This window comes from Heterodontus francisci, chromosome 36, assembly GCF_036365525.1.
Source record: "Heterodontus francisci isolate sHetFra1 chromosome 36, sHetFra1.hap1, whole genome shotgun sequence".
Taxonomy (NCBI): Eukaryota; Metazoa; Chordata; class Chondrichthyes; order Heterodontiformes; family Heterodontidae; genus Heterodontus; species Heterodontus francisci.
In genome coordinates, this window is record NC_090406.1 from 37,229,085 (window position 1) to 37,251,844 (window position 22,760).

The 22,760-nt window shown below is 44.5% G+C and overlaps 1 protein-coding gene across 2 annotated transcripts in view; it reads left to right on the forward strand.

The window, feature by feature from the left end:
- Positions 1-1,235: 1,235 nt before the first annotated feature.
- Positions 1,236-22,760, forward strand: part of LOC137351404 (cytotoxic T-lymphocyte protein 4-like) — a 39,960-nt gene continuing 18,435 nt past the window's right edge. For both annotated transcript variants that reach the window (XM_068015850.1, XM_068015851.1), the window contains exon 1: positions 1,236-1,390. In XM_068015850.1, coding sequence (XP_067871951.1) covers positions 1,342-1,390 — 49 coding nt within the window. In that variant the 5' untranslated portion in view covers positions 1,236-1,341. The remainder of the gene's footprint in view (positions 1,391-22,760) is intronic.

Consider the following 22,760-nt stretch of genomic DNA (forward strand, 5'->3'; position numbering starts at 1 on the left):
GCTCACCACCACCTTCTCAAGGGCAATTAGGGATGGGCAATAAATGCTGGCCTGTGGAAGAGTCTGTCACTTGAGAATTGGCCTTTATAGCCACACCAGGAGTACAAACTACTGACCACCTCCAGGCGCTTACCCATTGTCTCTCGAGACAAGGAGGCCAAAGAAGAAGAAGAAGAAGAAGGCCAGTGACGCCCACATCCCACGAATGAATTTTTAAAGAAGTGTTTGAGAAAGTCTTCCTGTGCCTCAAAGGTCCTCTTCAAAACTCCAGCAGCAATTAGTGAAAGCTGAGCAAACCTTTAAGTAGTGCTCAAAATCTGCAGCAACGACTTGTTTGCTCCTGTACAGCGGGTTGTTGTTAGGACAGGTTGTTAACTGTTAGCCTAAAAATGCTGTGCAGCTTCTTCAATGAACACTAGCAGGTAATTTAATTATCAATTAGACCCTGAACAAACCTCTGGGTGGCCATTCCTGTCATGCGCGTCAACTCCTTTACCATGACAGCATCTACTGTTTAACCGGCATTGTGGCACAAGAGATACTTGACCACCTCAGAGGCTGTTAGTATCTGGGGAAAATGTTCCCCATAAAGTTTAAATACAAGTTCCCACTAATCTGCGTATATTTCTTCTTACTGATACTAACGGACCTTAGTGTCTTGAGTTCGGATGTGCGACAGCTCTAAGAACAGCCTTTTCCAAGCTGGACGGCCCACAAAACTCAACCAAAACAAAATTACACTTAAAAATATAAAACCAGAAAGGACTGAAGTGATTGAACTTCATGTGCCAGATGTGTCCCATGCACTAGCTACTCCAGTGAAAGTTCAGGTCAGTGAATTGCCTCACCCAAGTTCTATATAAGCTTTTCTATCCCAAATTATATTCAAACTTGGCAATAAATAGGTAAATGTTTATTTAAATATAGCCCAAATGCCTGAAACCTGCACTTAGGCAAAGGACTGCAACAGGAACACATCCTCAGCCAGTCTGAATTCTCCTTTGTGTCCAATTCTTCTGCATTACTGGAAGGCAGGATGTTAGGATGTCTGCAATCCTGTATGAATTGCATGCACACAAAAAAAAAATTAAATGCCATAGCAACCACCAGATGACAATATCTTCCTTGTATGCCTGAAAACCACCAGACATCTCAGCGGAACCTTGTGGCAGGAAACTGCAGATTCTAATAACGTCAGATGCATCAGAAAAGGGTCATTTCTTACAGAAGGTAATACTGTCTATTGGAGCGCAATGCAGTAAACTCATGTATATTAATTAGAAAACACCTATTTTCAATTTCTTTCTGGAGAGGGTGGTAAATAGAAGGTAATCCATCTCAATGGATTTTTTCAGCAAGATGCTCACATTCCAGTTCCTGCTGTCCATAGGTAAGTCCCTCAATGATTGTAAAGTGCTAAACAATTTATTTGGAAAGGGTAGGCGCCCCAGTGTAACTCTGGACCATTTTTCAACCCTGATTATACTAAGATTCATTGTTCCAATGTAACTAATATATGGTTGGTGTAAATGCAGATGCCAAAATGTTCTTTTGAAATAGACCACTAAACCATGCATTTAGCCAAGATCATTTCAAAACTAATCCCACTGCCCTGCTGTTGTCCAGAGCCGTGTATATTTTCTGTTTCAAATGCTTTTCTACTTTGCCTTTTAAAAAAAATCAATGCTCTCTGCCTCAATTATTCTTTATGGCAAAGCTTTGCATACTTAATAACTCTTTTGCATAAACACATTTCTTCTAATCTCTCTCCTCACTCTGTTTATAACAATATTAACTTGATGATCCCTCATCAGTGACTTCTCAATCTATAATACATTAACTGCACTTATAGAGCTGGAAGCACAGACAAGAGTTGCAATACCCTTGTATCGTGAGCACCTGCAGCTAAGGAATCCATTATCTAGTTTACTCGTATACTAACTGGAGCCTTGGTTCTCACATGTTGTTTGCTAATAGATAGCTACATCTCCGTCATCAAACTAAGTCCCAGTGACTGATACAGTACCAATAAAGGAAGAACTAACACATTTCACAAATTATTTGTGAATAACTAACGTAAAGCTCATTTCAATTTAAGAGAAAAATGTTCCAACACAACTTAATTCTAGCTAATAATTGTCCATATCAGGAAGCATTTGTTAAATAAACTTCGGTTCTTAGATGTCCCTAAGCAGGTAATGTAACTTCAGCTGTAAAACAAATTTTAAGGAATGATGTAAATTTAACTAACAGCTGCAAATCCGATTAGGAAAATCCTAGATGTGCCTGTTTACTGAGGTAGAATCAAATTCTTGTCCTAGTAACAGAATTAGATTTTTTGTGTGTTGCCTCTCTGGTGTGTGTAATGGCACAAAGTTGTGAGGTATTAACTTAGACCATGATATAAGAACATAAGAAATAGGAGCAGGAGTAGGCGATTCAGCTCTTCGAGCCTGCTCTGCCATTCAATGAGACCTTGGCTGATTTTCTACTTCAACACCATTTTTCTGCACTATCCCCATATACCCTTGATGTGCTGCCTCTGAAAAGAAGATCAAAAATTTGGGCTTTAACCATGAAAAGGACTTTTCATGTCCTGTGCAGAATATAAGTGAAAGCTACACGATTCTTCCTGCTGGTCAGAGTAATGTGAGTTAGCAGCATAATGCTGTATTTGTGCTATTCTATCCTCAGAGCTAGTGGAGGTCTGTATGTTAGGACTTAATGACTTGCGCCTGTTAGACCTAACAAATCTCCAGAGCAGTTTGTAAATCAGCTTTGGTCTCACACACTGGATTTACCATCATGTAATGCCCAACCCAAGTGGCGTGATAGTCTCGCTTTGTTTTGGCTTAGAATCATTTTGAATTTACGCTGTAGGTTCAGTGTTGGTGTTAAGTGGAAACCACTTGGTAATGCAATTGCAATCTGAGGAGGTCACACACAGCTTATTAAGATTTCGAGGTGATCCAGAGGTGACAAAGGCATTGATAAGTCGAGTAATGTTACTGAGGTGGAAGTGATGGTGCCGATGGTGTGGTAGGAAGTTCATCTCAGGGTCCAATATAATACCAAGTATGTGAACAAGCTGATTCAGCATCAGACATTTGCCAGGGAGAGGGATGGAATCAGTGGCAAGGGAATGGAGTTTGTGATGGGTCTGAAGCCAATGGCTTCTGCTTTCCTAACATTTAATTGGAGGACATTTCTGCTCATCCAGTACTGAATGTCAAACAAGCAGTCTGATAGTTCAGAGACAGTGGAGGGGTCAAGAGCTGCGTATTGTCAGCGTTCATGTAGAAACTGATGCTGTGTTTTTGGATGATGTCGTCAAGGGGCAGCATGTAGATGAGAAACAGGCCAAGGATAGATCCTTGGGGGATGCTAGAGGTAACAGTGCAGGAGCGGGAAGAGAAGCCACTGCAGGTGATTCTCTGGCTATGACAATATAGATAAGACTGAAATCAGGTGAGTGTAGTCCCACCTAGCTGGATGATGGTGGAGAGGCATTGGAGCAGAGTTTCATAGCCAACCATGTTAAGTGCTGCAGACAGGTTGAGAAGGACAAGGCGGGAAAGTTTACCTTTGTCAAAGCCACATAGGATGTCATTTGTGACTTTTGTAAGAGCCATTTTGATGCTATGGCAGGGTTGGAAACCTGATTGGATGGATTCAAACATGAAGTTCTGAGAAAGATGGGCACGGATTTGGGAGGTGACAACACATTCAAGGTCTTTAGCAGGGAAAGGAAAGTTGGAGATGGGCAGTATTTTGCAAGGACAGTGGGGTCGAGGCTTTTTTTTTGAGGAAAGGGGTGATGACGGCAGATTTGAAGGAGAGGGGAACAGGACTTGTAGTTAGAAACCCTGCTTCAGGATAGAGCACTTAATTGAGACTCACACTTTCGTCAAGTATTGAGGAAGCAAGCATTGTCGGGGGTTTTGGCTCTCAAATGACATGTTAAACCGAAGCTCCATTTGTTTGTTAAGATGAATATAAAAGATCCTACGGCGCTATTCAAAGAAGTGCAGAGTTCTTCCTGTTTTGTTGTCAATATTCAATGCTGCCAAAAACAAATACATTCATTTTTTCTTTTGAGAGACAATGCTATGTGCAAATTGACTGCCAAGGTTTCCTACATGACAATGGTAACTGCACACCAATGTAATCTATTGGTTGTATAGTACTAGGGATGTACTGAGAATGTGATAAACTGTTTATTTGATAATGCTCCTGTGAAGTGCCTTGGGATGGCTTTACTATGTTAAACGTGCAAGTTGTTGTTGTTTTAAGTTGTTATTATCATTGTTTCTTAATATATTTTTTCTTTTTATTCTTTTTTTCTCTCCTTTTTCTCGATCTTGTTCTGCCATTCATTCTGAAATTTTTCTCTTTTTCCTCCTTGCTTTCTTTCTCTTTCACAGAATGTCATAAAGTCATAAGAGTCATAAAGTCATTATGACACAGAACAAGGCCATTCATCCCATCTAATCCATGCAGGCTTGCTGTAGAGCAATCCAGTCAGTCCCATTCCTCAACTTTATCCCTGTAACCTTACAAGATTATTTCCCACAAGTGCCCATCTAATTTTCTTTTGCAATCATTGATTGTCTCTGCTTCCACCACCCTCATAGACAGTGAGTTTCACGTCATTAGCACTTGCTGTGCAAAAATATTCTTCCTCACATTCCCCCTTAAGCTCTTGCCCAAAACCTTTAATCTGTGTCCCTTACTCCTTGTACCATCAGTTAATGGGAACAGTTTTTCTTTGTCTACCTTATCTAAACCTGCCACCTCTATCAACTCATCTAAGCCTGTCATAATCTTGTACACTTCTTTTAAATCTCCCATCTACTAAATCCCCCCTCAATCTCCTTTGCTGTAAGGAGAACAACCCCAGCTTCTCCACCTAAACTTGTAGCTAATGTCCCTCATTTCTGGAAACATTCTGGTAAATCTCCTCTGCACCTGTCTGCCCATTCAGATGGCCTATCTTTATGTCCTGTTGCAGTCAATTTGTATCATCTTAATGTCTGCCGCACCTCCAGGTTTGGTATCATTGGCAAATTTTGAAATTTTACTCTGTATTGCAATATCCAAAATATTTATATATATCAAAAAAGCAGTGGTTCTAGCACTGAAACTTGGAGAATATCACTGTCTACCACTCTCCATTCTGAACACCACTGTCTACCATCTTCCAGTTCCTACCAGAAAGCTCTGGCTCCTTGGATTAGTGCATGACCATTTCTTAACCCTTGTTGAGGGTTATATGTCAAGGAAGCCACAAGGCAAACATCTTCATCTGGTATTGGTAAATTACTTAGAAGATGTACAGGAAACAGAATACATAGCAGCTGTCTCCTAGAATGACCACAGAATAATAAAGTTTAACATGATCTTGGGAGCCAGAAATACTTAACAGCAAGAGCAAGGTATGTAATTTTAGAAGGGCTATATCCAGTAAAATGAGGGAAAAAACAGATGCAAATAGACTGTAGGAGGTTATTCAAAAACACTTCGGAAGAAGGCAAGTAGAACGCTTCGAAAGAAAGGGTGGCACAGTGGCGCAGTGGTTAGCACCACAGCCTCACAGCTCCAGGGACCCGGGTTCGATTCTGGGTACTGCCTGTGTGGAGTTTGCAAGTTCTCCCTGTGTCTGCGTGGGTTTTCTCCGGGTGCTCCGGTTTCCTCCCACAAGCCAAAAGACTTGCAGGTTGATAGGTAAATTGGCCATTATAAATTGTCACTAGTATAGGTAGGTGGTAGGGAAATATAGGGACAGGTGGGGATGTTTGGTAGGAATATGAATATGGGATTAGTGCAGGATTAGTATAAATGGGTGGTTGATGTTCGGCACAGACTCGGTGGGCCGAAGAGCCTGTTTCAGTGCTGTATCTCTAATCTAATCTAATCATATCATGCTGAGCATGCAGGATAAATGCATCCCCAAAACCAAGTTCAGACTAAACAAACATGATCCTAAATGAGATATAGAGGAAAAATAGCATTATACAAATCCTACAGGGGAAAGGAGAAGTGGCTTGAAACCAAAAAACACACAGAAACATGTTAAAAAGGTGATCAGAGATTTGGGAAAAGGTATAGAAGCTGAGACTACAGATAACAATAAAATATTCTTTCAGTATCACAACAGCAAGAGGATAGTCAGAGAAGAGCTGAAAACTATAATATATACGAATTGACTTGAAACTGAAGAGTACTCTGAATGGTTGCTTCCTCCAAGTATTCACAAAGGAAGACACAAGCAACAAATTCTTTCCAAAGATACCCCAGGTAAAATCTATGAATGTTATAAATTAAATGGAAGATCGGGACAAGTCGGACACAAAGTAAAGAAATTCCATGGGCTAGATGATATTTATTTCAAAGTGCTGAAAGTGACGATGGAAGACAGTTATGAAGCACTAGCAATCATTATGAGGGAGCTATTGGACAGGGGAGAGATACCAGAAGTTTGATAATCGGTTAACGTGGTGCACTATTCAAAAAGGGGGACAAAGGAGATAGAGGCAACTACTGAACCATTAGCTTTACTTCCATTTTATGTAAATAATAAAACTGATTATCAGGAGTAAACTTGAAGACCATCTGTACAGCAGTAATCTGGATAAACTACAGCCAACATGGTCTAAGAAGGGGAAAGCCCTACATGACCAACCTCTTGACTTCTTGAAAGGCTATGAAGAAAACTCAAAGCAGTGGAGCTTCATGAGAAATCCTGGGAGTGGATAAGAAACTAGCCAAGGATCCCTTATGCCTTTTTAAGAGCCTTCTCAACTTGTCCTGCCACCTTCAAAGACTTGTGTACATACACCTTCAGGTCTCTCTTTTCCTGCACCCCCTTTAAAATTGTACCAGTTAATTTATATTGCCTCTTGTCATTCTTCCTACCAAAATGAATCACTTCATACTTCCCTACATTAAATTTCACCTGTCATATGCCTGCTAATTTCACCAGTTTGTCCTCTTGAAGTTTATTACTCTCTTCCCCCGTGTTCGCTAAATGTTCTAAATTTGCTAAGTTTTGCATCATCAGGAAATTTTAAAATTACGCCCTGGATACCCAATTCCAGGTCTTCAATATGCATCAAATAGAACAGTATTGCCAATGCCGACCTCTGGGGAGCACTACTGCACACTTCCCTCCAGTTTGAAAAACAACCTTTAACCTCTACTCTCTGCTATCCTTACTCATCCTTCTCAACCTATTTGCAACCATTGACATGGCTCCTTATCCAATTTTGTATCCACACAGACACTGCCTCTTTAATCCCATGGCCTTTTGAAGATCCGTATGCACACAATCAACCAGACTACTCACATTAACCCTCTCCGTTACTTTACCAAAGAACTCAATTAAGTTAGTCAAACATGACTTGCCTTGAAGAAATTCTTGCCAGCTTTCAACTATTAGTCTATATTTAAACAAGTGACAATTAATTTTGTCCCAGAAATGTCTCTTGACAGTTTTCCCACCATTGACATTAGGCTGTAGTTGCCTACTCCCCTTTCTTTCAGTCCTGGCACTGCTCGCATTTTTAAGGAGGTTTCGGAGATAGTGGCAGACTTTCCACAATTTCCAACCTTACTTCTCTCAGCAACCTGGGATGCAGTCCATCAGGACTGAGCGACTTTTCTACTTTGAGCACTGCCAATCATCTTAGTACCCCCTCTTTTACTTTTTTATCCTATACAATTTTCTACTACCTCTTTACTGTGACATTGGCAGTATCTTCGTCTTTAGTAAAGACAGATGCAAAGCACTCATTTAATACCTCAACCACGCCCTCTGCTTCTAGAAGAACATCTCCTTTTTGGTTCCTAATCAATTCCAACCTTCTTTTGAATATCTTTTTACATCGTATATGTTTATAAAAGACTTTTGAGTTCCTTTTTATGTTACCTGCTAATCTATTCTCATACTCTCTCTTTGTCCTGATATGTCTTTTTTCAGTTTTCCCTGTACTTTTTGTCTTCAACATGATTCTCTACTGAATCATGGATTTGACCTTTATCATAAGCCTCCTTTTCTGTTTTATTTTAATCTCTATATTTTTTAATTATCTACCAAGCACCAACTTTGGTTCCCCTCCATTTCCCCTCATGGGAATGAGTCTAGTCTGTACCTGAACGATCTCCTCTTTGAAGGCTTCCTTCCTATTGCTTACCTACTGTTTTACCTCACAAACTTTGATTCTTATCCACCTAGGCCAGACCCCTATTCAGCTCATTGAAATTATCCCCCTTCCAGTTGAGTCTTTTCACATCTACTTGTGCCTGCAGCTCACCAACCTTATTTACCACACTCCATGCATTTACACACATGTACTCTAAACTCATAATGGTCTGTCTCGTATTTTTCCCCGATCTGATCACCCCTATTTCTGAACTATTTTTTACTCTAGAGCTGTGTGTCTTTCCTAGTTCTCTGTGAACCTTGCCTGACCTCTCTAATGCTTTATCTTGTTGCACCCCCTCTCATCCTGCCAAATTCATCCAAACCCTCCTCCTCAGAGCTCTCGTTAACCTTCTAATCAGGACATTGGTTCCCAACCCTGTTGAAGTGAAACCCGTCCATCTTTTACAGGTTCCTCTTGCTCCAGAATTGGTTCCAATGTTCCAGGAATCTACAGTCATCCCTGCTGTACCATTTCTTAGCCATGTGTTAATCTGTCTTATTTTACTGCAGCTGTGGTCAGCAGCGTGTGGCACGAGTTATGTTGGGGTGAGGGTGTATATACTCTGAGTGCCTCAGAGCTCTTTGCCGGAAACAATGCTGTTTCTATATACAAAGGACCTGGATCAGAAACTCAATGCAAAGTGGGTGAAATTTGCTGATGATATCTAACTAGAAGGGGCAATTGAGTCATAAGAGGTAGCTCAGTAATTACAGAATGAGCTGGACAAGAAATGTGAGTGGGCAGAACAATGACAGATGAAATTTAGTGCAGACAAATGTAAAATTCTGCCATATATACACCATAAATGATGCTGAATTAACTAAAGATAAAGCTAATAGAGACCTCGGAGTCTTCGTGCCTTACTGGATACAAACACAGGCAAGAGTCTCTTCTAACAGAAATTAAAGGAGCAGGTTTGGCTTGCTGAGTGGGTGGCACTACCCACCTGATCGCAGAACTGAGAGGTCTGAACCATTCTTGGTGGTTGCGTCTCAATAGCACGTGACCAGAAGCTGTGAGTACTGACCAGGTGCTCAGAGGTAGTTCATTGGTTGAGGATTGCAGGGAATTAACTGACTCCTATGCCGAGTTGGCTGACATTATGGCAAGGGGTGGGTGGCATGCAGGGACTGTTAGCGAGCTGGGCTCTAGGTTTTCTGGTTTTAGAATGTTCAGCAGTGGTCCCTTTAAGTACTGCTGGTTATACCGCTCCATGCCAGGACCCAACACAGAGAGCGTCCCACGTTCATTGGCCCACATTGGACCTAGTGTAGGACCCTGATTTAAATATTTTAATAAGGCTGCCTTACTGTTTTGGGAAGGAGCATGACCAACCATTGTAAGGACAAATTAAGTCGGGCAGCCAGAGATAGGACTCTTAATTTAAATTGTCAATGTAAATGGGGCGGAAGGCATACGAAAATGGAGTCCTATATGTTTAGAGAGGGGGAATAGGAGAATGTCTGTTCTCTAATTACTAAGATAAGACCAAGTAGGTATACAAAGTATCCAGGTGGTCCAGCAGACCCCTGAGCAGTTTGTAAACCAGATCTCACCTCACACTGGATTTACCCTCCACATGGTGAAGCAGTATTAGTCTATTTCCTCCAGGGAATCCATTTCTTTTCCCACTAATCTTAAACTGCAGTTGTAAGTGCAGCATAAGAAACAGTTGGTGCTGTGATGGGGGTCTGTAGTTTCTTTATGGATTGATGAGCTCGGAGTCTGGCTTAGAATGCACAACCTTCTGACACACAGGCCAGAGTGCTACCGACTGAGCCATGGCTGACATCTGTGCAATGCTTAACTTCTCAAAAGGTGTGATGAACAATTATTTATAATATTGTTTCTGCAAAAACAAGTACCTGGAAAGATAAAAGGTGTGCGGTGTTTGTTTCTCATGAAAAGAATGGGTGATGAATGACTTTAATACGTCATGTGCGTGCTCGTTCCACATCAGGTATGTGTCACACACCATATTGGTTAGGGTGTCCTATGCAAATCAGCGGCCTAGCAGCTATTTTAGGCCCCTTTCCAAAAATTGTTTTGTGTCATGTTCGCTGTGGTCAGTTTTCTCAGGCACCCAGCAGCAAAAATTATCGGTCATTAAAGAGAATGTTCGAGGGTGCTAACCAGAAAGGTGAGACAAATTCTTTTACTGACCCCTGTGTGGAGTTAGAAGGAGCTGCTGCCAGCCACTACCCGCCTCCTGTGCTATCATTTTGTTGCTGTTGTTCTAATTTTACTGAGATACATGTTGCTTAAAAAAAAAGCTGTACTGCTACTGCCATGTGATTTGCAACCAAAGCTTTGCAGGTGTGTGGGTGGAAAGCAAGTGAAATGTTTGGTCTGGGCAAACAACAGCTAAAACCCCCCGTGCTGAAGGAGTTTGAGCATCTCCATTAACTGTGGGGATGGCAATGACTGGTTTCAGTTACATTCTCATTGCAATGAAGACCACAGAATTCTTTTCATACTTTAGTAATGCAAGTATTTGTGTGCGTTCCGGTAACCTGCATGTAACCACCTTGCTACTTGTCCTGGGTGAGGATTTGATTTAGGCAGCTTGACCTCATTTCTGAGTGCTTATTAAATAAAAAAAATAACAAAGGCAGAGGCAGGAACCCTCACAACATTTAAATATTTAGATGAGCACTTGAAACACCACAGCATACAAGGCTACGGGCCAAGTGCTGGAAAATGGGATTAGAACATTTTTTTTTCTTTTTTAAATTAGAACATTACAGCGCAGTACAGGCCCTTCGGTCCTCAATGTTGCGCCGACCTGTGAAACCATCTGACCTACACTATTCCATTCCACAGTTAGGTGTTTGATGGCCAGCACAGACACGATGGGCCGAAGGGCCTATTTCTATGCTGTAAAACTCTATGACTGTATGACTCTAAAGAAAAATCGAGAATAAAAGGACCCTGCCACAGTATTATAAAGTAAAATGTTCTAGAGAATTAAAAGGAAAACTGCAACTATTTTGTTTCATCCACAATCATGCTCTGTCACTGTAACTTTGGAAGAGTGGGTATCAGCTCCTACCATTGACCCAAGTGCCTGACCTTGCCAGAGTTCCCCAGAGCAGGCAGCTTGTGTAGTGTAGGAAGACACTCATGCAGCTTTGGTGCTCACACAGTTTCAGAGAATGTGGCAATAGATTGCTGTTTATCTGCAAAATGGCTGGTCTGGCACAAGTAAAGAATCCCTTCAACTTTTGACCTTTTTTCTGTAAGTGTGCTGACTTTGGGGTTGCTTTCCAACCCGGAACACTCTTGGGGGCCCCATCACCAGCACTGTGATGTACCGACCGCTGGTGTACAGGAGACAAGGCCAGTGGGAGTTCCAGCAGATGACATGCTGTCCTGTGCCTGCTCCAGAGGAAAATTCTTCAGGGTGGAGACCTGGCGTTACTGCGACCTGGCCCCATTGCCTGGCCTGCCCTGTTGAGTCTTGCTCCTCTTCTCTCAGGAGTGTGTCCTGGACTTCGAGGGAAGTCAAGGCCTTGATTGGTTGTTACTGAATAAAATTACATTTTCCATTTTACCATAGAACAATCTAATCCTCTAAATTACTGTTGGTGATAAAAGTGGACCAACATTTGTGATCTTATGTTACATTCCTATGTCCCCCTGTTTTCAGCAATGTTGTTTATTGTAAATGAGCAATCCCTCTGCTAAACTAGCTGACTAAAGGAATGTCATACAAATGTGTTAAACATTTATCTGCAAAGAAAATTTGCATTTAATTTGTGCCTGATTATACCTTCAGGACAGCCCAAAGTACTTCACTTTCAACGGGTTACTGGTGTTATGCAGGCAGCCAATTTGTACATTGCAAGGTCCCACAAACAGAATATTTGATGAATGACCAGTTAAATTGGGTTTTGTTTTTCTGATGTTGGTTGAGGGGGGAATGTTAGCCAGGACACCAAGAGAACGCCCTGCTCTTCTTCAAATAGTGCTATGGGACCTCTTCATCTCTAGCCTGTGCAGGTAGACAAGGAATTGGTTTAACATCCCTTCTGAAAGACAGCACCTTTCTCAGTGTTGCATTGGCGCGTCAGCTTAGAATATGTGCTCAAGTCCCGGGCTTGACACTCAAAATCATCTGAGTCGGAGATGAGAGTGCCAAGAACTGAGCCAAGCTGATAGTATTAGCAATAGCCATTTCTCAGCTCCACTGGTTTATTGCACGTAATCCTAGAATCACAGTATCATAGAATGGTTACAGCACAGAAGGAGGCCATTCAGCCCATCATGTCTGTGCTGGCTCTCTGCAAGAGCAACTCATCTAGTCCCACTCCCCCACCTTTTCCCCATAGCCCTACAAATTCCCGTCTTTTGAGAAAGAACTGTTCTGATCATATGTGTATTAATTTAAGACTAGCATTGAAATTTTATGGCACTGTCCATATTTTAACATCTGCCTCCAGATTTCCCTTGGCATTACGTGTGGATCGTCTTTAGTCTACAGCACAGATGCTGTGGTTAGCTGCTAAGTTGGAGCTGTGCATAACTTGGTGAGTTCATTTGTTGTCGCTGCTCAGTTACTCCATGTGGAGAACTGGGGGTTGACTTTCCTTTGCCTCTACCTCAGGGTAAGTTTGGAGGTGTGTTTTTCATATGTGACTGATATGGACTCAGCAGAATCTGGCCATATTTCTTAGATAATTTATTTAAAATATGTTGGGCAAATACTGGGCAGGACTACCCCATGGGAAATGGCACTCATTTTGAATCAAAGGGGGGGAATTTGTGCACTCCTGTGGGCCTGAAAGGGCTGCAACAGTGCAATTTCCAGATTTTCTTTGGGTTGGAGGGGCAGTGGGGGACTGCTGTCAGAAACAACAGCTGATAACTTCCACCCTTGCACCGCAGTTCAGCTTCACCCACTCAAGAATTAAAAAGTCTTGCCAGTGGTGAGAGAAAGTTACTGGCTGCCACTTTACAGATCCTCTGATCTAAAAGGGTACCTCCATAGCTTTGAACACCATCTTGCATGGGGCAAATGTTACTTGGTGTACATTAATTAACACATAGCTAGATAGAGAAACATAGGTCCCATTTATAGACTAATAGCGTGGAACTTTAACCTTTAAAAATGGATGGGTTTGGGTTGGTTAGAAAGTTAAACGGAAAAAAATTTCAAACCCGAAACCCACCTGCCTAGAACTCACCCAATTCTGGTTTTAACAGAGATGGGATAGGAGTGTGGGCAACCAACCCACTCCCAGGATGTGGTTTTCCCCCCCCTTTAAATACTTTAATGAGGCTGTGTGCCTCAGATTTTTTCTTTTGTTCCAGCTTTAACCCTGGTTGGCTGGGTTTCCTGGGCCTCGGGAACCCTGGCAGCTAAAGGGAGGTGGGGGCAGCTACATGGAAGAGATAAGTGCATTTCCAGCACTGCTTGTGGGCCAAAAGGAGCAGGAGTGCTTTCCCCTGGACCACTAATCAAATCCGTTAACCTTCCCACTAATTAGACCGCTACTCTGCACCAGTGTGATCCGATGCCCTCCTGATGTCCTCCATGCCCATGACCTCCTCCTGACCCCTTCCATGTCGTCCACGGGCCCGCTACGATCTTGTTCCATCTTCCCTCAATCTCTCTGGCCATCTGCGATCTTTTCTCCTTTCCTGATCTCTCCAGCCCCTCCATGATCTTCTTCCAGGCTCCCCCATCGATATCCTCTACACACCCGAACTCTGGATCTCTCCAAGCTCCCCCATCAGTGACTCCTGCTCAATCCCTGATCCCTCTGAGCACCCCTTTGATGTTCACCCCTGACCCTCCATCTCTCCAGGCTCCAACTGATGCCCACTCCCCCGATCACTTCCTCCCTCCTCTACACTCTCTGGCAGCAACTTGGTGTCTCAGGACTACCCACCTGACAGCGCCCAATCTGGCTGGCTGCGGCCATGAAACAGGTTTCAAAAATGGTAATCAACTCCTGCCAATAAATTCGGCAGGACCTGATACAAACTCGTTCTTTGTTATCCACCCATAAGCATTCATACAAACATATGAAAATGATGGACAGGAAGTGACCAGCTGCTCCATCAAGCCTGCCCCACACTTGTGATATCTGCAGCATTACGTGTAGAGATTTCCTACCCCCCTTGCAGCCATGTAATCTACTGGGAGAGGGAAAACATCTCTACTTCTGTAACAATGGACGCGTCAGAGCTAAATCCAATCCTGTTCTACCAGATGCCGATAGACTCACACTCTCAGTGGATAGTGATCTGGAGTGGGAACCTTGTCAGATTTTCTCCTCTCTTATTCAAGTGCCTGTCGTGCCATTGTGGCTGATATCAGATAATTCAGCATAGATTGTGGATTCAACCTGGAACCTTTCTGGTCAGTATAACCTCACTGAGCCAATGCAGCTGCTTCTTTCATTTGCAATTGAAACATTGAGAGTTCGCCTATTCCTTCCTGCAATGGTACTTATTTCTTGCATCCGAGGGTTTCAGTATGCTGTGTGGTTTAGTAACACAGCTTCAAACTTACACCTCAAAGAGTTCTCTGTTCGGATTCACTTTTGTGCTATGGAGGCCCCTTAAGTAAACTTAGCTGTGAATTATATGCTTATTCTTGGTACCACCTGAAGCCCTTCACTGCTCGTCAAAAAAGAAAACCTTTAAACAACAATATACGTGGCTTAACTGACTATGATCACCGAGTGAAGATGAGCAGCACCTTTTAGTGCAGTGAGTGAAGAAAAATGGAATCCTGCTTTATGCATAACTGTATTGAAATGAATGTCTCCTAATCTGCCTCATTCTTTACCAAGACCTCATAGCTAAGCACTCATGAGACTTTTTCATTTCCTCAGGCTGTGAAAATGAATGTAGAGGCCTGATTCTACTTCCCAGTAACAAAGAACTTGCATTTAAAGAGCACTTTTCACAACCTTGGGGCATCCCAAAGTGCTTTGCAGCCAATTAAATATTTAATTGAGTGTAGTCAGTGTTGTATTGTTGGAAATGTGGCAGCTAATGTGTGAACAGCAAGCTCCCACAAACAGCAATGAGATAAATGACTAGCCAATCTGGTTTAGTGATGTTGGTTGAAGGATAAACATTGGCCAGGAGAATGTTTAACCAGTCCAATTGCCAGTATTGCTCTAGTGCCAACCTCCTATTCTCTGGGGGTGGGGCATTGTTGGTGGGACCGGGGGCGGGGGATATTGAATACCGCTGTGGGTAGCAATTCCTACAATAGTTTTATGAGAATTCCCCTCGACAGTAACCTTCCATCTCTTGGAGCAGGGCTGAGGATGGAGGCTGGAGGAGAGTGTCAAGACGAACTGAGGGGTAGAGTAGCGAAGGGCACCCACATGAACTGGGTGGGGGGTTGGGGGCAAGAGGGGATGGAAAGTGCCAGAGTGAAGTAAGGGAATGAGATGGCATAGTACTGCTGTTAACAATTGAGGGAATCTTTGGGGGAAATAATGGTCTGATTGCTTTATTTAATATAGGATAAACCCAAATATCAACCATTTTCCATAGCACTTCTGGATTAAAAATTTATGAAGTAAAAAGTATTAAAATAAATCAAAACATATTACACTTAAGGAAAGTATGTCATAAATTTCTTAATAAAAATAAACCAATTGTCGGTGGATCAAAAAGTACATGGACCATGTCAACACAGAAACAGCACAAAAACTACCCAGAACTTGGCACTAAACAGGTTGTATTATTCTGTGAGACCATAAGGCAAGTGTGGAGAATTAAAATGCTGTTCAAATGCATTAAAAGAAAACGAGAAACCCAAAAGCCCATTGAGTAGGACATCCCCACAAAATTTCAAAGGGTTAAGCAACAAAATAGAAAGAAAGAAAATTGCCTTTTTATAGAGCATTTCACATCCTTGGGGTGTTCCAAAGGACTTCACATCTCATCCATTACTTTGAAGTTAGGTAGACAATCACAGCAGCCATTCTGCACACAGAAAGATCCCACAGACAGCAATGAGATTAATGAGCAGTTACGTCAGTTTTGGTGGTGTTAGTTGAGGGATAAATATTTTCAAGACACTAGGAAAACTCTGTTGTTCTTCACTGATAATGCAAAGGGATCTATTATATTCACCTGAGAGGGCAGACAGGGCGTCAATTTAACATCTCATCCAAGAGATGGTACCTGCATCAGTGCATCAGTAGTGCCCTGAAATGTCAGCCTACATTATGTGCTCAATCCTGCAGTAGGTCATAAATGCACTTCCTTCTGAAGGAGTTTGTTCTATCCCTGATTGAGGGTTTTGTGATGAAGATGTTGCATGGAAAAAAGATGAAAACAAACTAATGCAATTATTGGGTTAAAGAAAATAAAGCAAAATGTTGCTTAAAATGCATAAAACAGGACTGTACTATCACAGAATATGTAATGAATAATACTTCAACATTATGCTGAGACAGTAAGATCCCACACTGCTAGAGAGGAACTGAATTCAAAGGGAGTATGATCAGGGAATTGGGACTACGATCAAGGATTGTAGAACTCTCCTTGGTGAGTGTTGTTAGACTGTTCTGTCATGTGGAGTGCATCGGAAACAAGCCGAATTCTGTCACCCACCCTCCTCTGCAAACATATGCATTTAATCACAGGTCACTGGGTAATTTTCAACATCCAACACCTGGGCTGTGACCTTACATAAACTTTTAAGCAAAATTAAAACCCATGAGATTAAAGGAACAGTGGCATTGTGGATACAAAATTGCCTAAAGGACAGAAAGTAGATAGCAGTGGTGAACAGTTGCTTTTCAGACTGGAGGGAAGGATGTAGTGATATTCCCCAGAGTTCGGTTTTAGGACCACCGCTCTTTTTAATATAAATTCATGACCTGGAGTTGGGTACACAAGGCAATATATTACAAAGTTTGCAGATGACACGAAATGTAGTAAACGATGGGGAGAATAGTAACAGACTCCAGGTGGGCATAGACAGGCTGGCGAACTGGGCAGATACATGGCAGAAGTGTGACGTGATTCTTGAAGGTAGGAAGAATGAGGAGAGACAATATAAACTAAATTACACAATTTTAGAGGGGGTGCAAGAACATAGAGACCTGCGGGTACATGTGCACAAATCTAGGAAGCTGGCAGGTCAAGTTGAGAAGGCTGTTAAAAACCATATGAGCTACTTGGTTTTATTCATAGAATACAAAAGCAAGGAAGTTTTGCTAAACCTATATAAAACACTAGGTAGGCCCTAGCTGGAGTATTGTGTTCAATTCTTGGCATCACACTTTAGGAAGGATGTCAAGGCCTTAGGGAGGATACAGAAGAGGTTTATTAGAGCGGTACGGGGTGAGGGACTTCAGTTACGTGGAGAGGTTGGAGAAACTGGGGCTGTTCTTAGAACAGAGAAGTTTAAGAGCACCTTCACAGTCCACCTCCAACTCCTCCCTTCCCTTCATTGACTTTTCTATCTCTGTTTCTGGGGATAGGCTATCGACCAATATGCAGTATATGCACAGAGGGTCAGGCAGCATCTGTGGATAGAGAAACAGAGTTAACAGGCAGGATTTTCTCCGCGGGCTTCTGGACTATCAAATCGGGATCAGAGACCTGCACTGTGTACCGAACAGTCTCTATGATTTTTCCCAAGTTGGCCAATTAGTGGCCAGAGGCGGGCTCACCGTCCAATTAAGAACAGCGGGCAGGCTCTCCAAGCTGGAGGATCAAAGGAGGCCCTCCAGCATTGAAGAAACATCAGGATGGCATTGCAGGTAGGTACAGGATGCCCTAAAATGGAGGCATCCTCTCTACAACTTTTTCAAATTTTAAATAAAAAATAGAATCAGCAGCCTGACCACCACTGTGAGGAGGGGGGGGGGGGAAACCCCTCCACAGGACGGCCAGTGTGACCACCATTGTGAGGGGGAACCCCTCCACAGGACAGCCTGTGTGACAACCATTGTGAGGGGGAACCCCTCCAAGGGACAGCCAGTGTGACCACCACTGTGAGGGGAACCCCCTCCACAGGACAGCCTGTGTAACAACCATTGTGAGGGTAAACCCCTCCAAGGGACAGCCAGTGTGACCACCACTGTGAGGGGTAACCCCTCCACAGGACAGCCTGTGTAACAACCATTGTGAGGTGGAACCCCTCCAAGGGACAGCCAGTGTGACCACCACTGTGAGGGGAACCCCCTCCACAGAACAGCCAGTGTGACCACCATTGTGAGGGGAATCCCCTCCACAGGACAGCCTGTGTGACCACCATTGTGAGGGGAATCCCTCCACAGGACAGCCTGTGTGACCACCATTGTGAGGGGGAACCCCTCCAAGGGACAGCCTGTGTGACCACCATTGTGAGGGGAATCCCTCCACAGGATGGCCAGTGTGACCACCATTGTGAGGGGGAACCCCTCCGCAGGACAGCCTGTGAGACCAGCATTGTGAGGTGAATCCCCTCCACAGGATGGCCAGTATGACCAACATTGTGAGGGGGTCCCCTCCACAGGACAGCCAGTGTGACCACCATTGAGAGGGGGAACCCCTCCACAGGACAGCCTGTGTGACCAGCATTCTGAGGGGAATCCCCTCCACAGGATGGCCAGTGTGACCAACATTGTGAGGGGGTCCCCTCCACAGGACAGCCAGTGTGACCACCATTGAGAGGGGGAACCCCTCCACAGGACAGCCTGTGTAACAACCATTGTGAGCGGGAACCCCTCCAAGGGACAGCCTGTGTGACCACCATTGTGAGGGGAAACCCCTCCACAGGATAGCCAGTGTGACCACCATTGTGAGGGGGAACCCCTCCGCAGGACAGCCTGTGTGACAACCATTGGGAGGGGGAACCCTTCCACAGGACAGCCTGTGTGACCACCATTGTGAGGGGAATCCCCTCCGCAGGACAGCCAGTGTGACCACCATTGGGAGGGGGAACCCTTCCACAGGACAGCCTGTGTGACCACCATTGTGAGGGGAATCCCCTCCGCAGGACAGCCTGTGTGACCACCATTGTGAGGGGAATCCCCTCCACAGGATGGCCAGTGTGACCACCATTGTGAGGGGAATCCCCTCCGCAGGACAGCCTGTGTGACAACCATTGGGAGGGGGAACCCTTCCACAGGACAGCCTGTGTGACCACCATTGTGAGGGGAATCCCCTCCGCAGGACAGCCAGTGTGACCACCATTGGGAGGGGGAACCCTTCCACAGGACAGCCTGTGTGACCACCATTGTGAGGGGAATCCCCTCCGCAGGACAGCCTGTGTGACAACCATTGGGAGGGGGAACCCTTCCACAGGACAGCCTGTGTGACCACCATTGTGAGGGGGAACCCTTCCACAGGACAGCCTGTGTGACCACCATTGTGAGGAGAATCCCCTCCACAAGATGGCCAGTGTGACCACCATTGTGAGGGGAATCCCCTCCACAGGACAGCCTGTGTGACCACCATTGTGAGGGGGAACCCTTCCACAGGACAGCCAGTGTGACCACCATTGTGAGGGGAATCCCCTCCACAGGACAGCCTGTGTGACCACCATTGTGAGGGGAATCCCCTCCACAGGATGGCCAGTGTGACCACCATTGTGAGGGGAATCCCCTCCACAGGACAGCCTGTGTGACCACCATTGTGAGGGGAATCCCCTCCACAGGATGGCCAGTGTGACCACCATTGTGAGGGGGAACCCCTCCACAGGACAGCCAGTGTGACCACCATTGTGAGGGGGAACCCCTCCACAGGACAGCCTGTGGCTGCAGCTGAAGCCAGGCAGGCAGGGAGGGCCTCTAGGCCTGCCTGAAGCTCTGCCCGCCCCCCACCCCCACGCCCCCCACAGTCTGCAGCTGGGATGCTGCCTCCAGGCAGCTACACTGTTCCCTGCTGCCTCTGGGGATCTGGAGGCCGACTGGAAAATCCCAGTTGGCCTCTGACATTAGGCTTTAATAGGCCTTTAATTAATTCAATTAGCTACATGCCGCTTGTGGATGGGTAGCCCTGCTGTCCTCACCCTCCCCCCTTCCACCACCTCCCCCACACCTATCACTCCTCTGGGAAAACGGTCTGTGGTGGGATGGAACCAGGGAACTGGCATGCCGGCTAGCAGCATGAAATTCTGTGCCCACCCATCTCCATGCCCAGCCCCATTCGGGCCTAAAAATTCAGCCCCATATTTCAGGTCGATGACATTTCATCAGAACTGATGAACATCTGATGAAGGGTCATCGACCTGAAAACATTAGCTCTGTTTCTCTCTCCACAGATGCTGCCTGACCTACTGTTTTTATTTCAGATTTCCAGCACTGGCAGTATTTTGTTTTTGTATTGATGTACTATAAGCTCACTGGACCCTGAAGCTACCTTGATTACACTTCTTCCCACCCTGCTTCCTGTATGGACTCCATTACATTATCTCAAGAAAACAACCCCAGCCTATCCAATCTTTCTTCACAGCTAAAATTCTCCAATCCTGGAAACATCCTCACAAATATCCTCTATACCCTCTCAAATGTGATCACATCCTTCCTGTCATGCGGTAACCAGAACTGTATGCAGTACTCTAGCTGTGGCCTAACTAGTGTTTTATACAGTTCCAGCAGAACCTCCCTGCTCCTCTACTCTATGCCTCGGCTAATAAAAGAAAGTATCCCATATGCCTTCTTGACCATCTTTTCTATCTGTCCTGCTAGCTTCAGGGATCTGTGATCATGTACTCAAAGGTCTCTTTGCTCCTCTACACTTTTCAGTATCCACTCATTGTGTATTCCATTGCCTTATTTTCTCTCTCCAATTGCATTACCTCACACTTATCTTGATTGAATTCCATTTGCCACTTTTCTGTCCACCTGACCAGTCCATTGATATCTTCCTGCAGTCTTCATTGCTATCAATCACATGATCAAGGGTGAGGAACTTACAGGTTTACAGACAAAAGTTGGGGGTGGATGGGGCGGGACTAACCACGACTGGTCTTTCAAAGAGCTAGCACTGGCACAACAGGCTGAATGGCCTCTTTCTGTCGTGTAAGTTTCCTGTGATTCTATGAAGGGTCAGTAACCAGACAATACACATTTAAAGTGTTAGACAAGAGAGTTAGAGGCGACATGAGAGTGTTTTTTTAATGCAGCGAGTTGTTATGATCTGGAATGCTCTGCCTAAGAGTAACTTTTAAAAGGGGATTGGAAAAATACTTGAAGGGAAAAAAATTGCAGGGCCATGGTGAAAGAGCAGAAGAAAGAAAGACAGCCTGATATCTATATAATGCCTTTCACAACCTTAGATTGTCCCAAACTGTTTTACAGCCAGTAAAGTACTGTTGTAATGTAGGAAATGTGGCAGCCAATTTGTGCACAGCAAACTCCCACAAACAGTAATGTGATAATGACCAGATAATCTATTATTGTGATGTTAGTTGAAGGTATAAATATTGGCCAGGACACCAGGGATAAAATTGGATAGCCCTTTCAAAGAGCCAGCACAGGTGTGATGGGCTGAATGGCCTCCTCCTATGCTGTATCATTCTGTGATTGTATAATTCAATTAATGAATCCCATTCCCATTGTAGAATCAGCCCAATTTTCATCACATTGTTCCACTCCTCCAGGTTACCACCCATGTAGTGAAGTTGAAAAGTACCCTCAATGGAGCAGAAACACGAGTTGATTTTTTTCCTTCTCCCTAGTCCAAGGGTGCTGAGGTAAATTGTTGTACCTCTACTGGTGATTGGCTAACAGCTAAGACCAATGAATCAAACCTAAAACCTTCCTGGTCAGTATGGTTCAGTTCTAGTGGACAGTGTACTTACCAACGGAACCATCAAGAAACCCCTGCAAATAGAATTCTTGTGGACAATAGGCATGTGAAGGACAGTGTGACAAGATATTAAAATGTCTTAAAAGTATGTGCAAAATGTCAGCTATGTTTACCAGCCTGATAACAGTCACTGCTCTGTAAAATAATTCTTTGGGGGGAATTTTATGGAGGTGACGGGGCTCTTGTCCACCTGCTGGAGAACCACTGAGAGACCCCAATTGCGTCCTTTGGGGAAGGCCTGCTGTATGACGGCCAATCAGGCAATTAACAGAATACCAGCGGGTCTTTTCTGGAATCAGAACCCTGGGGGTGGGAAGTCCCGTCTGTCGAGAACTGGTGGCCAATCCGAGGCCGGCAGCTCTTTTGTTCAGCAACACAACCGGGAAGGCGGTGGCTGCTGGTGGAACAACGCCCACTGGAGGCCCAGGATTGCAGAGTGACCCAGGCCAGAGGTAAGTGATGGTGGGAGGGGTCACAAGGGAGTGGGTGTATGGGGATCGGCAGTAAGGGTGGATGGGATGGCTCTCAGAGGGCCCCCTTTCCCGATGCCAGGTACCTCGAACAGGCACGGAGTGCCTTAGACTGAGGGAACCCCACCACCCTCCCTCCCCCTGGAGACCACAGGCAACCCCACAAGGATTTGCATGCATGGAGACAGGCTCGCCCGCCACTGGGTTAATACCTGCAGCAGCCGGAAGAGGCCCTTATTGGGCATTAATTGCAACTAAAGGCCCTCAATTGGCGGGCCTTCCTGCCGCTGACCTAATTGGGGTA